Here is a 19873-nt window from a genome sequence, read left to right as displayed (position 1 = left end):
TGCAAACTCCTTCCCAACCTAAGTCATCCTTAGCACTCCCTCTGGCCCGAGATATAGTTCTAGGGCAAGAGTACATTGACAAAGTAGTGGCCAGCAATGCCGAGGCTCCCAAGACCCAGAGTGCCTCTAAATTGCTCCAGGGCCTCAAAACCCAAGGGAAGGTCTATGTGCCCGAAGGACGTCGCCCAGGTCCTTGTAAAGTGGAAACGGCCGTGGACATTCTGAGTCAAGGCGTCTCAGACGACAGAGCCTCTTCGGCCCCAGTCTGTTTCTCACCAGCAGAGGCCTCCATGATGGAGGAGATGTCGCGAGACTTAGTTAACGTCTCCTCTTGGCTGGACTGGTGGGCTTCCACGTTGGTGGGTGTTCAAGCCTCCTTCGACCCCGAGGACCCTGATCAGCAAGGCCTAATGAAGGACCTCATTACCTCCGGGGGTAAAACCTTCAAGCTCCTAACCTATCAGTCTCTCGCCCTTACAGCCAACTGGGTTCTCCGTAAGCGAGACACTGTTCTTACGAAAGTGTCTCGGAAGGTACCGGACAGGGAGGCGCGAGCAATTCGCAGCCTGCCCCTGTGGGGAGAGTCTCTGTTTCCTCTAAAAGAGCTAGAGACCTTAATGGAAAAGGTCTCGAAAAAGAAGGAGGCCAACGTCACCAGACCGGCAACTTCTAGGAGACCTCCATACAAGAGGTCCGTCTCGGATAGCGCCGCGACGCCCCAAGCCTCTTCCAGCGCTACGAGGAGAGAGGCCTCCTCTTCCTCCTGGTCCTCAACGCCGCAACCCTCCCGCAGGGGAGCTGCAGCGCCCTCAAGCTCCGTCAGGTCGGGTTACTCCGCTTCTAGGAGAGGCAGATCAGGCCGCCCCTCTAGAAGAAGATAGAGTGGGAGGCCCCCTATCCCCGCCCAAGCCTCGGGTTGGGGGATGCCTCAGGCAACATTAGCAAGCATGGAAGGCTCAAGGGGCAGAGCCTTGGACAGTGTCCGTCCTAAAGGAGGGCTACAGACTCCCGTTCCTGACGAATCCATCCCCTCTTATTCCGGCCAACTGGGTGGAATGGCTAGCTCCCAAAGATCCGTTAAAGAGGACCGCCCTTCAAGAGGAGGTATCCTCCATGTTAGAAAAGGGTGCCATGGAAGAAGTTCCCTCCCAGGGCCAGGTTTCTACAGTCGCCTGTTCCTGGTAGAGAAAGCGACGGGGGGGGGGGGGGGGAGACCGGTTATAGATCTGTCAGCTCTCAACAAGTTCGTCAAGAAGACGGACTTCAAGATGGACACTCCAAAGTCAGTCCTGCTGTCCTTGAGGGAGAAAGATTTTATGATGACCGTCGACCTCAAGGACGCATACTTCCAAATTCCGATCCACCCCTCGAGTCGGAAGTTCCTCCGGGTGAAATGGAGTTCCCAGATCCTGCAATTCAGGACTCTTTGCTTCGGTCTGTCAACAGCGCCCCAGGTGTTCACGAGATTCTTCACGACTGTCTCAGTGTGGGCTCACGAACGAGGCATCCGCCTTATCAGATACCTGGACGACTGGTTGCTCCTTTCCGCCTCGAAGGCCCTCTTGGAGGAACAAGGGAGAAGTCTCCTCCAGTTTTGCAGAGATCTGGGGATTGTAATCAACCCAAAGAAGTCAAATCTATCCCCGTCCACCAGAATGAACTACTTGGGGATGACATTGGACACCATTCAAGGAAAAGTTTTCCCTTCGGAGGACAGGATAAGGAACCTCAGGCACATCTTTCAGCCGTTCCTGTCAGAACAACCCAGGAGAGCGAAAGACTGGCAGAGGCTGATAGGCCACCTGGTCTCATTGGAGAAACTAGTTCCCCAAGGGAGGGTAAAGCTCAGATCCATCCAATGGAATCTCAAGAACCTCTGGTGCCAGACGGACTCACAAGTGCTTTTTCAATGTTTAACTTAGCCGGTGATTATATAGCTGCAACTCTGTTGCTCGACAGACAACTCTACGGAAAAACTCGCCAGCGATCGCTACACAGGTTGCGGGTGTGCCCAACAGCGCCATCTGTCGACCAGATACCCAGCTCTCAATGTAAACAAAGACTCAATTTTCTCTCTGTCGAGGTGTCGACAAGACGTACTTTACTCGCTGTTGCTAAACTGGAGTTTTTCACATCTATTTGGTGAAGTACTATATTCTAGTTTTGAGCTTTCGCTATGCAGGTGTTTTATCTTCATCTTAAATCTTGAACTCGTTTTGGATAGATTTAATTATGGTGACAAAGAGAGTATGGACTTTCTTTCACTTTTAAATGGCCGACCCTTCCCTTAGACAGAAGTGTGTTTAGGCTTTTAGTAATTATCTTATCACGTTATAGATTTTCCTCTATATATTTTATATCTCTTCGATTAACTTTCCATTTATTATAAACATATAAAAATAAATTTTAATGTTTTGTTTATATGCGACCTTCCTGAGAGTAGGCGGTCCTAACTTGGAAACCGAAGTTAATCAACATTGAGCCCTTTATATCGTAATTAGCTTTTAAAGAGCTAAGGATTTAAAACTTTTTAAATGTAATATTTTATGAAAGAATTTCTTTGATAGTCTTCGTACTGTTTTCAAAGATGAACTAATGTTTAGTTTATTTATGCTACGCAGTTGTTGACGTTCAGGACGTTCAACATGCGCTCTATCGTTACGATAGAGAGAGAGAGTGTATCACGGTTTCACTTTGCAGTAAGAGTAAATCGATTCTGACGTTTTGTTCATTCTTTCTTAGCTTAAATGTTTTAAATTCTATTTTAAAGGAACTTTTTATTTGAAAAACCTTTCAGTTTTTTCCTTTAGTCAAATAACATGTTTTTTTTGACAAAATATAATTGGGCTCTTCTCTTAGGTGCGAAATCAAGAGAGAAAGAGAGAGAGAGATAGAGACGGAGGGAGAGAGAGGAGAGAAAACGTTCCGTTCAAGCGGGTAACGTTATTCTCGAGTTACTCTCGTCCCTAGTCGCTGTACGGGGAGGAAGGATAAAACGTTTTTAGTTTTTTATTCTCGTCCCCAGGCTATGTGCGGTGAGAGATATGAACTAGTGTTTAGTCTCTTTCCCAGCCACTGATTTTTTTATCTTAAAATATGTTTTCTGTTTTTGCTGGTATTAATGAGCTTGCATTATACGACTGATTTCGCAATTACTACCTTTTAATGAAGGGTAGAATTGTGTGTTTCAGGTAGAAATCAGTAAAAGTTTCGATTTCAGTGAAATAAGTGCAAAACAGAAAATCGAAGTGATAAAGTGATATGCGCAAAGTGTTACAGTGTTGCGTCCGAGGGTTCGTCTGTTCGTGCCTGTCGTTCACCTAGTCCGGGACCTCTTGCATGCTCCCAAGCCCAGGGGAGAAGTAATGTCAAACGACTTATGGGTTCGAGAGGCCTTGATCAACGAACAGACGTTTTCCCTCTATGGTATCGGGTGTATCTTACCAAGATCTCCCCTACCATAAGACGAGAGAGACGTTGTTTCTCCTCGTCATCCGAAGGCTTTTCGCATAAGAAACCTGTCACAAGATTTCGAAGCCCTTAAGCGAAAGTCAGTCCTTTCAGGACAGGTCCAGCGTCCTGGTTACAACCATTAGGACAGCTCTGACCCTATGCAGTCATCGGATAACTGCTCGCCGCCTAACAAAAGCGTAACACAGACTCCGAGAGTCTTTTTTTTGTTGGCAAAGTGTTGCGGTCACAGACGTTACCCTCGTCTCTTACCACAACCATTTCCGTTGATCCTTAATGGGTTGTATGGCAAGACATGCAGTATATGCTTGCCTCCCTTATGGAAGACTATTCTGCCGATTAGTCCGTTGAGTCTAGCCGTTTATCTCATCAATATCCTGGCTTTCAGCCAACCTAACGTTCCTTTGTGCTTACTGTTGACGTTGGCGTAGCTTAGTCACGTCAGTCAGGTTGTTTAGAACCACACTCGATGCGGTCTCGTGTGGTTTTTCAGCCGCATTTGGACGTTAGGCCACTTGCTGATACTCCTGTTGACGTTCAAGACGTTCACTAACAATCGGAGTTGACTTGTTTTGACGCTGTGCGTCAACCTCCGCATTCTAGAGTTGTTTTGACTGCTCAGTCTAGGCAGTCAAAGCAGTCTCGAGTGGACGCTGTGCGTCCTCACGCACCTGTTGTGGTTGACAGTTCAGTTGTTGACAGTTCACAGACTGTCAAGCAGTTACATGACGTTGCGTTCTGGTCCGCTACTAATGCACCAGTGAGTGTGGACTCTGGTTGTAAAGCATTGCCACCACGGTAGGTCTCTCCCTTGCTTGAGACTCAGCTTTTATCGGACAAGGTTCCTGTAGATGAGGAAGTTGCTGTTCCCCCTCCTACTGATATTCCCTTGAGGACTCTGTCAGATGGAGAGGAGCCTAAAGCTGCTTAGCCCCCTATGGACTTTAATTAAATCATGATGATTTTTTTAAGGATCTTTGTCCGGATCTTTTTGTAACTGCTGCTCCTCGTTCTCCTAAACGTCAGAGCTTACACTAGGCCTAGCTACTTCGAAGCCGTTGTTTTTAAGCTAGTGCTCTCTCGCTCTCCTAGAGAGCTTTACGTTGGCTAGGCGACTGGTTTTTCACCAGGAGGAGTTTGGGGAATACAGCCTTTGCTTTCCCTTCTTTTAAACTGGTTTATAGAGCGAGAGTCTGATATGACACGAGAGAAGTTCTCGGCTTGGGAGTTCATGCCTCTGCCCAGATAGACTTCTCAATTCTCGTAGACTCTCCCTGGCGCCTGGCCAGGAGACGCTCCAAGTTTTTTACAGGTCAACTTCACAGCTGTTTTCGAGCCTTTGAAGTTTTGCTGTACAATTATGTCATGCATAACAAGGCTTTCAGGGATGGTAAGCGGTACCGCCGCAGTCGCTAACCCCGTCTGTTGCCGCACCTGCTCCCGTAGACCCTAAATGGGCTTTGCTGCAAGACATGCAGTCCAAGCTTGCGTCCTTGATAGAGGACTTTAATGCGGAGAAGGTTGCTACCGAACCTTCTGGCCAACAACCTTCCAACCGGTTGGTTGTGCGCCCTGTTGACGCTGAGTTAACCTACTCGCGTCTGCCAGTTGAGGTGGTTCCTCCACCGATGCGACCCAGTGTGGGTTGCCAGCCGCACGTTGACGTTAAGCGACGCTCGGAGGTGGTTGTTGACGTTCAGGACGTTCAACAACCAGCAGAGGTGACTTGTCTTGACGCAGTGCGTCAACCTCAGCAACCCGGTAGGGTGTTGACTGCACAACCCAGACGGTCTAGACAGTCTCGGGTTGACGCTGTGCTTCCTCGCGCACCCATGGTTGTTGACAGTTCACAGACTGTGCAGCAGTTCCATGATGTTGCGTCCGGCTCCGTCACGCATGCACCAGTGCGACCGGACTCAGCGAGCCAGACGTTGCCCACTCCGTTGCCGTTTCCTCATCAGTTTTCGGATGAGGAACCCTCTGATGAGGACGTTGCTGAACAACAAGACGATCAGCCCCCAGAATAGTTCAAGCCCTGCTATCCATCCAGAAGATGCTGAAGAAGGAACGCTGCTCAGTCAGGCTGTGGATGAGTCTGGTAGGGACGCTGTCATCCATGGAACAATTTGTGTCACTAGGAAGACTACACCTCCGTCCTCTTCAATACCATCTAGCTTTTCACTGGAAAAAGGACAAGACGCTAGAAGCGGTCTCGATCCCGGTTTCCGAAAAGATAAAGTCTTGTCTGACTTGGTGGAAGGACAATATCAACCTAAGAGAGGGTCTTCCCCTGGCTGTTCAGACTCCCAACCACGTTCTCTTCTCGGACGCATCGGACGTGGGCTGGGGCGCGACACTAGACGGTCGGGAATGCTCAGGACTGCGGAACTCGAGTCAGAGGAGCATGCATATCAACTGCAAGGAGCTGTTGGCAGTACATCTGGCCTTGAAAAGCTTCAAGTCTCTCCTTCGAGGCAAAGTGGTGGAAGTTAACTCGGACATCACCACGGCCTTGGCGTACATCTCCAAACAAGGAGGTACCCACTCACTGACGTTGTACGAGATCGCAAGGGACCTGCTCATCTGGTCAAAAGGTCAAGACATCTCCCTAGTAACGAGGTTCATCCAAGGCGACTTGAACGTCATAGCAGATTGTCTCAGTCGGAAAGGGCAAGTAATTCCAACCGAATGGACCCTCCACAAGGATGTGTGCAAGAGACTTTGGGCCACTTGGGGTAAAACCATCCATAGATCTCTTTGCAACCTCGCTGACCAAGAGGCTTCCAATCTATTGCTCTCCAGTCCCGGACCCAGCAGCAATACATATAGATGCTTTCCTCCTAGATTGGTCACATCTGGATCTCTACGCATTCCCACCGTTCAAGATTGTCAACAAGGTACTGCAGAAGTTCGCCTCTCACGAAGGGACAAGGTTGACGTTAGTTGCTTCCCTCTGGCCCGCGAGAGTATGGTTCACCGAGATACTTCGATGGTTAGTAGACGTTCCCAGTAGTCTTCCTCTAAGGGTAGACCTTCTACGTCAGCCACACGTAAAGAAGGTACTCCAAAGCCTCCACGCTCTTCGTCTGACTGCCTTCAGACTATCGAAAGACTCTCGAGAGCTAGAGGCTTTTCGAAGGAAGCAGCCAGTGCGATTGCTAGAGCAAGGAGAGCGTCTTCCATTAGAGTCTACCAATCGAAGTGGGAAGTCTTCCGAGACTGGTGCAAGTCAGTTTCTGTATCCTCGACCAGTACCTCTGTAGCTCAAATAGCTGTTTTTCTCTTATACCTGAGAAAAGGACGATCCCTTTCAGCTCCCACTATCAAGGGCTATAGAAGCATGTTGGCATCGGTCTTCCGGCATAGAGGCTTAGATCTTTCCAAACATAAAGATCTGCAAGACCTCCTTAAGTCTTTTGAGACCACCAAGGAGCGTCGTTTGGCTACCCCTGGATGGAATTTAGACGTGGTACTAAGATTCTTCATGTCAGACAGGTTGGAGCCGTTACAATCAGCCTCCCTGAAAGATCTCACTCTTAAGACTCTTTTCCTGGTATGCTTAGCCTCGGCTAAAAGAGTCAGTGAGATTCATGCCTTCAGCTAGAACATCGGATTTTCGTCAGAAAAAGCCACTTGTTCGCTACAACTTGGTTTTCTATCCAAAAATGAGCTGCCTTCTCGGCCTTGGCCTAAATCTTTCGATATCCCCAGCTTATCGGAGATCGTAGGCAATGAACTAGAAAGAGTCTTATGCCCTGTTAGAGCTCTTAAGTTCTATTTAAAGCGTACTAAACCTTTACAAGGCCAATCTGAAGCTTTATGGTGTTCAGTTAAGAAACCATCCTTGCCTATGTCAAAGAATGCTTGGTCAGACTTTATCAGATTGTTAATACGAGAAGCTCATTCACATCTGAGTGAGGAAGACCGAACTTTGCTTAAGGTGAAGACGCACGAAGTTAGAGCTGTAACAACTTCCGTGGCCTTTAAGCAAAATATATCTCTGCAAAGTATAATGGACGCAACCTATTGGAGAAGCAAGTCAGTGTTCGCGTCATTTTACTTGAAAGATGTCCTGTCTCTTTACAAGAACTGCTACACACTGGGACCATTTGTAGCAGCGAGTGCAGTAGTGGGTGAGGGCTCAACCACTACAATTCCCTAATTCCTTATCCTTTTAATCTGTCTCTTGAAATGTTGTTTTTTTATGGGTTGTCCGGAAGGCTAAGAAGCCTTTCGCATCCTGGTTGATTTGGCGGGTGGTCAAAGTCATTTCTTGAGAGCGCCTAGATTAGGGGTTTGATAAGGTCCTGTTGTATGGGTTGCAACCCTTGATACTTCAGATCCTAGGGGTCGATCAGCATCCTAAGAGGATCGCGAGGCTCCGTAAGGAAGACGTACTTAAAAGGCAGAGTAATTGTTCAAATCGACTTCCTTACCAGGTACCTATTTATTTTGTTTTTGTTATTTTGATAACTTCTAAAATGAAATAAAAAACTCTTAGCTCATAAAAGTGTAAACATATATTACTGGTCTCTACCCACCATCCTGGGTGTGAATCAGCTATATAATCACCGGCTAAGTTAAATATTGAAAAATGTTATTTTGATTATAAAATAAATTTTTGAATATACTAACCCGGTGATTATAAATTAAATGACCCTCCCTTCCTCCCCAATAGAGACCCAGTGGGACGAGGAGAAAATTGAGTCTTTGTTTACATTGAGAGCTGGGTATCTGGTCGACAGATGGCGCTGTTGGGCACACCCGCAACCTGTGTAGCGATCGCTGGCAAATTTTTCCGTAGAGTTGTCTGTCGAGCAACAGAATTGCAGCTATATAATCACCGGGTAAGTATATTCAAAAATTTATTTTATAATCAAAATAACATAATTCCAGTCCTTCCAGACACGAGACCCTCCCTGGAATGGTGGCACTGCCAGTCGAACTCCCTCGAGGGGATGCCCTTTGGGACCAGCCCTCCAGAATTACTTCTGTTCACAGACGCTTCCAACCAAGGATGGGGAGCCCATCTCCTCGACGGAACGGCACGAGGTACCTGGTTGGAAGGGGAAAAGCAACTCCACATCAATATCCTGGAGTTGAAAGCAGTCCAGAAGGCGTGCTTACACTTCGCAAGTCTGCTAAAGGGAAACACCGTGGCGTTGATGTGCGACAACGCCACAGTAGTAGCATACATAAAGAAGCAGGGAGGCTTGAAATCGAGGGAGTTGTGTGATCTCACCATAGAGATTCTGAATTGGGCAGAGGAAAATCATGTGGTGTTGTTAGCAAGGTTCATTCCCGGGAAGAAAAACGTTCTGGCCGACGGCCTCAGCAGAATGGGCCAGATAGTAGGGACAGAGTGGTCCCTTCTCCCAGAAGTAGCCAGGCTCATCATTCAGCGTTGGGGTTCCCCGGTGATGGACCTCTTTGCAACAAAACTCAACGCCCAGCTCCCAGTCTATTGCTCCCCTGTACCAGACCCGAAAGCAGCCTTAGAAGACGCCTTTCAGCACAAGTGGGACAATCTGGATGTGTACACTTTTCCCCCTTTCACGTTGATAAGACAGGTGCTCAACAGAGTAAGGGCCGCCCGAAACCTAAAGATGACTTTGGTAGCGGCCTGGTGGCCGGAGAGGGAGTGGTTCGCAGACCTAAAAGACCTAACGAGTCAACCGCCGTGGCCTCTACCCGCCAGGTCAGACCTTCTGCACCAGCCTCACTTTCTCAAGGTCCACGACAACCCACTCTCCCTTCGTCTTCACGCCTGGAGACTATCCAGCGGCTCCTGAAGAAGGAAGGTTATTCTCCCTCCACGGCTAAGAGAATGTCTCTATACCTGAGAAAGTCGTCAGCCGCGATATACCAGGCAAAATGGGCCTCCTTCACGAAGTGGTGCTCTGAGAGGCACATTAGACCTCTTAAGGTCTCTGTCCCAGACATAGCAGATTTTCTGGTGTTTCTTAGGGACAAAGTAGGAATGTCAATTCCAGCCATAAAAGGGGTTCGGGCTGCCTTAGGCCAAATCTTCCTCCTGAAGGGCATCGACCTGGGGGCCTCGAGACACATAGCGATGCTTGTCAAAAGCTTCGAGCAGTCTTGCCCCCCTCAGGCGAGGAGGGTGCCCCAGTGGGACTTAGCCAAGGTCCTGAAGATGCTGTGTAGTCCCCCCTTTGAACCCTTGAAGGATATCGTAGACAAAGATCTCACCCTCAAGGCCGTCTTCTTGCTGGCCTTGGCGTCCGCTAAGAGAGTGGGAGAGATCCATGGACTGTCATACGACGTCTCTCACTCAAAGGGGTGGAAAGAAGTATCCTTCAAGTTCGTGCCTTCTTTTGTGGCCAAGACTCAGAACCCAGCAGTCTGGGACCCGAGGTTTGAAGGTTTCTCAATTCCTGCCATCCCTAAGACAGGCAATGCAGAAGACTTAAAATTGTGCCCAGTGCGAACAATTAGGAAATACCTGGAAAGGACAGTGCATCTCCGACCAGGCATCAAGAGCCTCTTCGTTTCCACAGGTATTAATAAGAAACAAGTTTCCAAAAACACCATCTTCTGGTTGAGACAGGTTATCGCCAGAACCTACAAGGAGGATGGCATGGCAGTGCCAGGCACTCCCAGACCTCATGACATCAGGGGCCTGAGCACCTCCTTAGCCTTTGAGAAAAACATGGCAGTAGGGCAAATCCTGCGAGCAGGTACTTGGTTGAACCAGTCAACCTTTACTGCCCACTACCTCAAGGACTACTCAAGAAAATCCTTGGACGGGTTCTCCATTGGAACAGTCATCTCCGCCCTCCAAGCGGTGTAACGGTAAAACCCCAGGCGCATTCAAGACTAGCGACCGGTAGGCACAAGTGCGGTTTCCTACCTCCTACCCAGTTGCTTACTTGCCTCTTCGGGGAGTACCGTCTGTTCCCAGAAAATAACACATTCTTCATGGCTACGCTTCGAGAAGGAACGTCAAAAGAAGTTTTTCAAAGGGTGAGTACTTAGACACTAACGTGAATTTTTGTGTAGTTACCCTCGCTTCCGCTCTCTAGTAGGTCCCGTTATCCAGAGGCCTTTTGGCCTCCACGGCTGGGTCAGTGGGTCAGAATAGCACTCCCTCCTCCTAAAGTGTAAGTCTCCTAAGAAAGTAGTTCGAGGTAAGTATTCGTGTTGGAACAAATCAAAAATTTTAAGTAATTTTTATTTTTCCTAACATACTTACCGAGAACTACTTTCGGGTAATGGCCCTCCCTTCCTTCCCCGAGTGCCTCTCTTCCCTTGCTAGCATTATGCTAATTCAATAGAACTTAATGAGGATGCTGACCCAGCAAGCAAGCGACCTACCTTAATCCTACCCTCGGGGCACATTCCTTGATGCCGGGGGTAAGGCTACTTAGAGTGCGGAGTGGGGGGGGGGGTAACTTACTCAAAACTCTGGTCGATGGAGAGGAGATCACCAGTGACTCCTAAGAAAGTAGTTCTCGGTAAGTATGTTAGGAAAAATAAAAATTACTTAAAATTTTTGATTTTCTTAAAATATTTAATTTTAATTGTTTTTTATTTCTATTGTTTATTTATTTCCTTGTTTCCTCTCTTCACTGGGCTATTTTACCCTGTTGGAGTGCTTGGGGTTATAGCATCCTGTTTTTCCAACCAGGGTTGTAGGTTAGCTAGTAATAATGATAATAATTTTGGGGCAAGTTGAACCAGCCAGAAATTGGTTTGCATGGACTTCCTCCTAAGGATAAATCTTATTAAAGAACAATGTTTTATGTTCAAGGAGGTGGAAAACACAATTTTAAAGTGATGTGTATTTTTCCTAATTATACAAACATAAGTCCTTTGAAGCATCTTGCAAATCTGTCCTAAGGGTAAAGAATGCTAGTCTTGCTGACTGATAGGTAAGCAGGGACTGTCATGTACCACTTGTCGGTAGTTGAAACTACAGTACCTTGTTAAATTTTAATAGCGGTTCCTGCTTTGTCAGAATGTTACTCTTGTTAAAGGACTCTGGTTTATATATTTAGGAAAAATGCAATTTTGGAAATGTGTAAATCAGCAGAAATATTGTATTTTTTGAGGCAACTTTTAGCTGAAAAGTTCTAAGATGTAACACTGATAAATCTTCTTTAATTTATTTTCATTTCTTTTTTTCAGGTTTAACCAAACATGGCTGAGTTAAACATTGATCAGCGTGTCAATGGCTTGCCTATTGAAAGGTTTTTTATGAATGAAATAAACCTTGAAGATATTATTGGAGGCAAAAAATGTCAGATAATACCAGCATATAAGTTACACAACGTTAATGGATACACTCCAGAAAAAGACAAAGAGAATGTCAGCATTTCCTCAAGATCTAGAAGCAAACAGAAAGGGAGCACGAGACTTAAGACGAACAAAAATTCGTTTCAGTTAATGAATTGTACTGTACATTTAAGAACACATAAGAGTTTGTTAAGCAAATCAGGTCTTGATGATATTGAAAGAATACTAAGTGATACTTTTACCAACAAACAGAAAAGAAAGAAGAGTTCAGTTAGTGAGACAGATGAAAATATTCATGTGTCCAAAAGGAGAAATGTGAAAGGCAATAAAGAATGCACTGAAGTTGTTAAGAAAAAAGACGCTAAAGCTAGTAAAAGGAAGAATGATAAAGAAACTGAGGCCATATCTCTGGAAGATAAACATAGTCAGAATGCAGTTTCAAGGAATACTGACAACAATCAGAAAGCAAAGTCACGAGGAAGACCTAGTCAAAGAAGTCGAAGGACCAAGGAGACATCAGATGAAGAAAAAGAGAGTGGAAAACCTCAAGTTGATGATGCTGAAAATGAAATATTGAAGGCCATTGATGAGAACTGTAACTTATCCATGATGCTGAGGCCAAGACCACGTAAGCCTTATCTATGGAAAGCAGATTATGATGATGATGATGATGAATCTTGGAGTGTTCATTTAGGAAACAAAAGAAAGAAGGCATTAAAAAGGTGTGGCCAGAAACAAGAACAAAAAGTTGTGAAGGAAAAAAAGACTAAAAAAGAGAAAAGTATTTCAAAATCAAATAAAGATAAACAAAATGAAGGAAAAGTAAAAGTGAAGCAGGCGGGAAAAAAACCTCGTAAACCTAAGGAAAGTAAAGAGAATTCCCAGGTTAAAAGTCTGGAAGATATAGAAGTATATAAAAAGCCTGAAGGTATGTAATGATTATAACTTATGAATGTTAGGTGTTGACAAATACTAGTACTGTATTTGAATACAGTATATGTGTAGCATTCTTTCCATTTCATGCAGATCAAAGGCCAACATTCCCTCATTTTATTTGTAGGCTAAAATTTATTAATTCCTTTAAAAAACCTTTTACACTGTGTGTGTCATCATAAGATTATACTGTATTACTTTATGTTAGCACTTGTACACTTGATGACACTTCACGAAAGTTCATGATTTTAATTTAGCATTGAAGTTTAGCATCTTAGATTATGTCCCAGTCGATTTTATATGTTTAGACTTTAACTTACTATTGTTCCAACACCAAATACAAACTATTATGCTCTTTATTATTGAGTATTATTTCTGTGCCCCCTGTGGCTGCGGGGGTATAAAAAACAATTAGAATAGCGCCAACGTATCCCTGCGTGTCGTAAGAGGCAACTAAAAGGGACGGGACGAGGGGGCTTGGAATCCCCTCTCCTGTATTATAATCCTGTGAGACATCAAAGAGGTGGAGCTGGGGGGAGAGTGACTGTTCCCCGCACTCTAGTTTTGGGGTGTATGAATGTGCATTGTTTTTGTACGATAGGGAGTAAAAGATGTGAGATTGGAAGTATATTTAGGAATAGAAAGATGGATATCCTGGCTTTGTGTGAGACAAAGATAAAAGGGAAAGGTGAAGTGATGTTTGGTGAATTGTCTGGTAGAGCATCTGGGATTGAAAGGGGAAGAGCGAGAGAGGGTGTGGCTTTATTGCTGAGTGAATGGATGACAGGTAAAGTAGTGGAATGCAAGGAGATATCATCTAGGACTTTCTAGTTGTTCCGTAACCGAAATACAAACCACGCTATTTACATTGGGTTTACCTTTTAGCGTAGCTGAAATGGCGAGCCATTAGAATTTAACGAGGGTGTATTACCCCCGCGCTAGTTAGCAGGGGGGTAGGGGAGTGGTAGCTAGCTACCCCTCCCCCCCTCTCACACGGTGAATTGCTTCACTTTCTCTTTTGGCTCGGACATGGACAGACGACTGTCTTTGTCCTCGCTTGGCAGCCATTGTTTGTTTTGTCTTTACTTTATCACTTACTTTTCTTTTACTCAATATATATGTAAAAATTTTCTCATGTTTATGTATATATTTGAGTATAGAAATCAGTAAGTTTCCTTTTCAGAGTTTGTGTGTAGTGTACGATATCTCCGTGGAGCCCTCGGCAGTTAGGCCACCATGGTGTAATTTCATGGGTCGCGATCGAGTTTGACTTCGGTCTTTCTCTCTCTGTCTCTCTTGAGGTCGTTCACCCTTTTACTACGTTTCTTTACTACGCCCTTGTAGCTTCCTTCCCGTGGGGGGGAGGGGGGGGTTGCTACGCCGCACGTTTTGTCTCAATTAGTTTATGAATCTACTGTAATTGTATTTGTTGATTTTTCAGCTTTGAAGAATGATTCCTTTCGGGGTTTTCGTTCTTTCTTTAGTGTTCATTCATTTTTAAATTAATAATTACATAGTTACATAATTATAATTGTTATACTTCTGTGTTGGTTACAGCTCTCCTTCCTTGAGTGTAAGTGGTTGTGAGGGCACGTGCCTGTTGTGTAATTCTTGTGTTCCTTTCCCTCGGGATTCCTCTTCGGAGCCTTCCCGGGGTAATGAATGTTAACTAATGATTTTTGTTTTATTTTTCACTGTTACCGATCTAGTTCGTTTCTGTAATGTGACAACGGAGTGAGCTGTCTTGTTGAGGCCTGGGGGATTCGGCTGTTGCTGCCTCCCCTATAGATCTTCGTCAGGGGCGTGTCTCCTTCTCCTGGAAGTACTCCCGTGATGATTGACAGCTCTCCAGTTCATTTTAGAACACTCAGGAGGCTCGCCTCCTTGGGTGGGTAACTTTCCTTCCGAGGGAAGTTTATCCTGTCCAGGCTTGAGTTTTTTCCCCTTTTGGGGGGTTCTTCTCTTGCCTTTTTTTCGTGCGACTATGCTCTTGGTGCTGAGCGGTCGCACCTGCAGTTACGCTCAAGGGGCTGGGCAACTGCAGGAGCCCCTCATCGGAGGATTGCTCCTTTTAGGTCACTGGCTGACCCGTCTCTTCTACGAAGTGTTTCTCTTTCGTTCGCGAGAGAGTACACTATAGAGACACCTCTTCGGAGGACTCTTCTGCTATTGTTGCTGTTGGACGCCTTCACCGTAAGGCTCACCGTCCGCTACGTCGTAAGGGCCTCCCTTCTCCCTATAAGGGTGCTAAGAGGCGCTTTTTTGAATCTCCTTATGCAGCCTACAACTCCTTCTTCTTGATCTTCCGCCCCTGGTGCAGATGGACTGCAGTCTGACCTCATCTTCCGACGGGCAACGGTCTTCCCGACGGACAACGGTCTTCTGACGGACATCAGTCTCCCGACGGATAGACAACGGTCTTCCGACGGACATCAGTCTCCCGACGGACAACGATCTCTTCGGGGCCAAGGGTTGCCTCCCACGGGGCTTCTTCCCTTGCGTGTCAGGGTTCCTCTGCGCGCCCTTCTGCAGTGTTCTCTCCTGCTCAGTGTTAGCGCACAGGCGCTCTCCTGCTCATCAGTGCTTTCCTGATCGCTAGCGCTCTCCTGTTCGCCAGCTCTCTCCTGTTCGTCAGCGCTCTCCTGATGATCATCTCTGCTGTTCCTGTTGGTTCCTGTTACGCGCCCTATGCGCCCACGTTCGCCCTCGCAATCTGGAACTTCGGTTCAGGTCTTGGACAAGGCCTCTTCTTCTACGCACAGGCTTCCACGCGTTGCCTTCAGCTCGCCAGCGATCACCAGCTCGCCAGCGACCACAGACGCGTCGACGTTCGCCTGCTCGTCAGCAATCTCCTACGCGTCAACGATCGCCATCGATCTGCACCCATGTCAGTTCCCCTGGACACCATCAGTAGCGATCTAGTGCTCGCCTGCTGTGGACCACGATCTCCGGTAGCTGAGTCTTGCCGTAGATCTTCCTCCTGCTCGCCAGCGCTCACCTTTACTTCTGTCCTTCTGTGCGCCAGCTTTCTTTAATTGCCAGGGCACATCTGCGCGCCCTTTTCTGCCACGCACCTATGGGCGCCAACGGGTTTTTCTGACCGTCTAGGATCGCCTGATTAACAGCTTGATTCAGCGCTCGCCTTCCTGATGCACCTGCGCGCCTTCTGTTAGCGCGATGCGCGCTAACCATCACTAGTCTCTTATGCGTTAGCAATCGCCTACGCGCCCGCGCGATTCTTCGCCTTCGCACTAGCGTTTTGTTAACGCACCACCGCTCGCCAACGCGCCATAGCTTGCCGACGCGCCATAGCTTGCCGACGCGCCATCGCTTGCCAACTCGCCGTCACTCGCCTACGGCCCATCGCTCGCCAGAACGCGCCATCGCTCGCCAACGCGCCATCGCTCGTCAACGCGCCATCGCTCGTCAACGTGCCATCGCTCGTCAACGCGCCATCGCCCGTCTACACACCATCGGTCTCCCGACCGCCTGCGCTCATCCAGGCGCCCACGTGCCTGCGCGTCCACACGCCCACGTGCCCGCGCGACCGCACACCCACGTGCCCGCGCGACCGCACACCCACGTGCCCGCTCTCCTACGCTCATGCGCGACCGCGCACATGCGCTCCAATGTTCGCCCGCTCGCGAACCAACGGTATTCCATCGCGCGGACCGACGGTGTTCCTTCGCGCGGACCGACGGTGTTCCGTCGCGCGGAAAGACGGCTTTCCGTCGCGCAAACCGACGGTGTTCCGTCGCGCGAACGTCGGCTTGATTCCTGCAGTGTCCATTGCTCACTTATGGGTCATCGCTTGCCGACCACCAGCTCTCGCCCTTCCTACCCCGCTCGCCCTCCTTCTGCGCTCCTTCGCGCACTTTTGTTTGCGTTCCCGAGTGCCTGCGCACGGGTGCTTCCACGTTCGGCCGCGCGCAAACCATTGATTTACCATCGCGCGAGCGCCAGGGCGATTGCGACCGCGATTCCCGTTGGGGTTTCGCAACATGGCCAGCCTGGCGAGTCTTCTGGAGCATATTTCCAGAACACGGCCTCACCCCGTAAACGCAGAGCATGGCACTTGCAAGAGCAGGAAGGAACTTCAGGGAGGTCTGAGCAACATTCTTCTTTCCAGAACCAGGGTTAGCCCTTCCCCGTCATTCCCTGGAAGGGTTTTGCCAGGGAGCTTTCCGTTCGAGATTTCTCCATCGGCCAAGGGGTGACTGGTTTACCCCCTCCTCTTCTCCATCTCATGAAAGGGGCTTACCGGGCCCTTTTCCTCCTCGGTTGCGACCCGAGGTTTTGTACAAGGAAGGTCCAGGAAGATCATGGGTACTTTCCTCCTCTCGAGCTCAAGCACCTTGGCTTTTCATCGCCAAGTTTCGAACTTGCGGGCAAGCTAGATGTTGGACCATCTGGACGCAATGACCGAGGGCTTCCTTTCGGGTGTCTCATCCGTGGATGTCGACAATCTCAGACACCCTTCCATCCTTGGGAAGAGCTTGTTTGTGCCCAAGGACAGAGACATAGACAGCGGTTTTGCGGAGGAAGTCGACTTCCGTTTTCACTCCTCCAAGGCGCTTTCTTCCAGACCCTGCAGGGCTCCAGCGCCTCTTTCTTTCAGCCCCGTCGGTCTAAGTTATCAGACCGGCTACGACAACTAAGACTAGGTGTCCAATAGCAGTCCCCTCCTGTCAGGAACAGGTAGCACGGGAGGCTCTCCTGGGGGGGGGGGGCATAATCCTAGAGGGAGCAGCAGAGTTCACGGACTCTAGGATTGGCAACCCCCCCTTGCAGGTCTCACGCTGGGAGGATGCCTAAGGTTACTCATCCGGATAACAGCTTCCCGATGCCGATTCCTGCACGATCTCCGTGATCAGCCAAGGATATCATGCCTGCCGTCTCTGTCAGCGAATTCAGTGTCACTGAACCTCTATGCCATGGGGTCGGCAAGAGTTTAGCCCGTTTGGGCAGAATGATCCATGCCTTAGGAGAAGGTCCTCCATAGGATCGTCGACGACTTCACCCTCCGGCTTCTTCAATCGATCCTTTTTCGTAGGAAAGCATCTGAGACGGGAATTCCATAGTCGACCTCTCAGCTCTGATCAAGTTTGTCGAACAAACTTCGTCCAGCGTGGACCAGCAGAATCGATCAGACTGGTAACGAGGCGACAGGACTCCTTAGGCCCTGGATCGGAAGGACGGGTACTTTCAGTTTCCATTCCATCCATCTTCCAGGAAGCTCTTGGAATTCAGCCTAGACTACAGGTGTTCCTGCTTAAGATGCAGTGTGGCGATCCCGCCGTGGCATCGCAGGTTTTTCCCCAGAGAACTCTCCCTGCTTTCCTCATGGCCGCTCAGGAGCAGGCTTTCGCCTCCTTCGCCTTTTGGAGGTCTGGTCAACTCCGGTAAGCTCGGGTTCGACCTTCTTCAACGCCGGGACAAGCTTCCGGATCCTTACCATGAGTGGGGGTTCATGGTAATTTGCTAGGAGCCTTCTCTTCTTCTGCCTCAACATCTGGAGTATCTAGCCATGATATTGAGTCAGCGGCCTTACCACGTTGGAAACCCCGCTTCTCGTCCGTCCAGCGAGGTTAAGCAACGTCGGATCTGGTCGGTACTTGGATGGGTGACCGCCTGGGGACGCCAGATTCTGTTGCCGCCTCCTCCGAGCCTTCCCTTCAGTTGACTGTGGCAAGGCTGAGGAGAGTCGCAGTACCTGTTCTCAGTCAAGCAGAGCTTTCAGCCCTACCTTGGAACGTTTCCTAGGTCTCTTTTCCTCATTGACCCGTCTAAAGTTCCGAACGGTCGCCTCAGGATAAGTTCCCTGTGGAGCGGTCCAAGTTCCGGTGGTTTCAAAGCAACGATTAACCGGACTTTCTGGCCCCTACGGGACCAGCGGAACGATTAAACCTGCAATGGGTGTTGACCTATGGAACCTCTTGATGGGAGTGGATATTCTCGTCCTTTCCCCACATTTTTGATGCTGTTCTCGGACTCGTCAAAGAAAAAGGGGGGGGGGGGGGCATGTTCCGGTTCAGGCCTATGGTCAGGACTGGAAGGATACCTCTCCATCATTCAGGCAGGCTTAGGGGCCGTAGTCTGGCCCCTCTACAGATCCTACAGCTCCTGCAGAGTCGCTCCATGCGCGACGACTTCAAGGTACTGCCGTGTTCCAACCAGCAAGGGACGCATTTTCATACCATCGCATCTTGCAGTAGAGATACCGAGATGATTTGAGTTCCTCTCAATACCACCATCGGCTCCCTCATTCCGGGCAGAGGAATGTTCTCTCCGACTATCTGAGCAGAGCCTCGTAGAGAGAGTGTACCTGGGGGTCTTTGGCCTTTGGTAACCAGCAAGTCCTGGCCTGGGGGACCTGATCGCGACAGCTTGGAACCTCAAGCTTCCGCTGTTCTTCCCCCCAGTCTCAGACCCCAAGACTCTTTGGCAAGATGCATTCTGGTGATGGTGGGACAACATCGACGCCTGCTTCTTCCCTCCTTTGTTGTCTGTTGAGAATGGGTCTCAACAAGACCAGGTTGTCTGTCAACCTTTCAATGGCCCTGAGAGCTCCACTGGGATTATATGCAGAACGGTTTCCGGACCCTCTGCTTCCCCGGACGGAACTCCCGGGAGATCTTTTCCCACGGCACAGGCTACTCGAACAAGCACACTGCAACGTCTTTCACGAGCCGGGGCGTCGCTTCGGCTTCATGCCTGGAGACACTACGCCTCCTCCTCAAGAAGAGACAACCCGCTACAGTCGCGGGGCGGAGGTCGTGTCATCTGCGATAGTCATCCACAGGGGTCTATCAGGCGAAGTGGAGAGTCTTCTGTAGTTGGTGTCGTGGGAGATATACCTCTTCCCTTGAGGCCTCTTCTCCAGCAATAACGAACTTATTGCTTGTCGGCGGGAGGAAACTCCTTTCCGCTCTCGGCAATGAAGCCTGTCGCTCAGCGTTTCCCTGATCAGGCTGAAAGGAATAACTTTTTCCTTCCCGCTGGACCTTTCCTCGCTCATGCGAAGCTGTGAACGTCCCTGTCCTAGTCGGAGTGAGACCTCCAACATGGAGCATGGTTCGGACTTTTTAGTCCCTTAAGAGATCTTCTCAAGACCCTTTACGTCAGGCCTCTGATCGTATTCCGTCTTGGGGCTCCTGCTCACTCTGTCCGCGGCCAGTGTGTAAGCAATCTTCTTGGTCTCGTACGACTCCGC

The 19873-nt window shown here is 48.6% G+C and overlaps 1 protein-coding gene and 1 pseudogene across 3 annotated transcripts in view; both read left to right on the top strand.

Annotated features, from left to right (window-relative positions):
- LOC137645641 (transcriptional regulator ATRX homolog) overlaps positions 1 to 19873 on the top strand; it is a 114940-nt gene that overhangs the window by 48934 nt on the left and 46133 nt on the right. For all 3 annotated transcript variants that reach the window (XM_068378463.1, XM_068378461.1, XM_068378462.1), the window contains one exon: positions 11620 to 12655. In XM_068378463.1, coding sequence (XP_068234564.1) covers positions 11632 to 12655 — 1024 coding nt within the window. In that variant the 5' untranslated portion in view covers positions 11620 to 11631. The remainder of the gene's footprint in view (positions 1 to 11619; positions 12656 to 19873) is intronic.
- Positions 18198 to 18316, top strand: LOC137646196 (5S ribosomal RNA; annotated as a pseudogene).

This window comes from Palaemon carinicauda, chromosome 8, assembly GCF_036898095.1.
Source record: "Palaemon carinicauda isolate YSFRI2023 chromosome 8, ASM3689809v2, whole genome shotgun sequence".
NCBI classification, from domain to species: Eukaryota; Metazoa; Arthropoda; class Malacostraca; order Decapoda; family Palaemonidae; genus Palaemon; species Palaemon carinicauda.
This window is presented reverse-complemented; position numbering and strand designations above follow the sequence as displayed.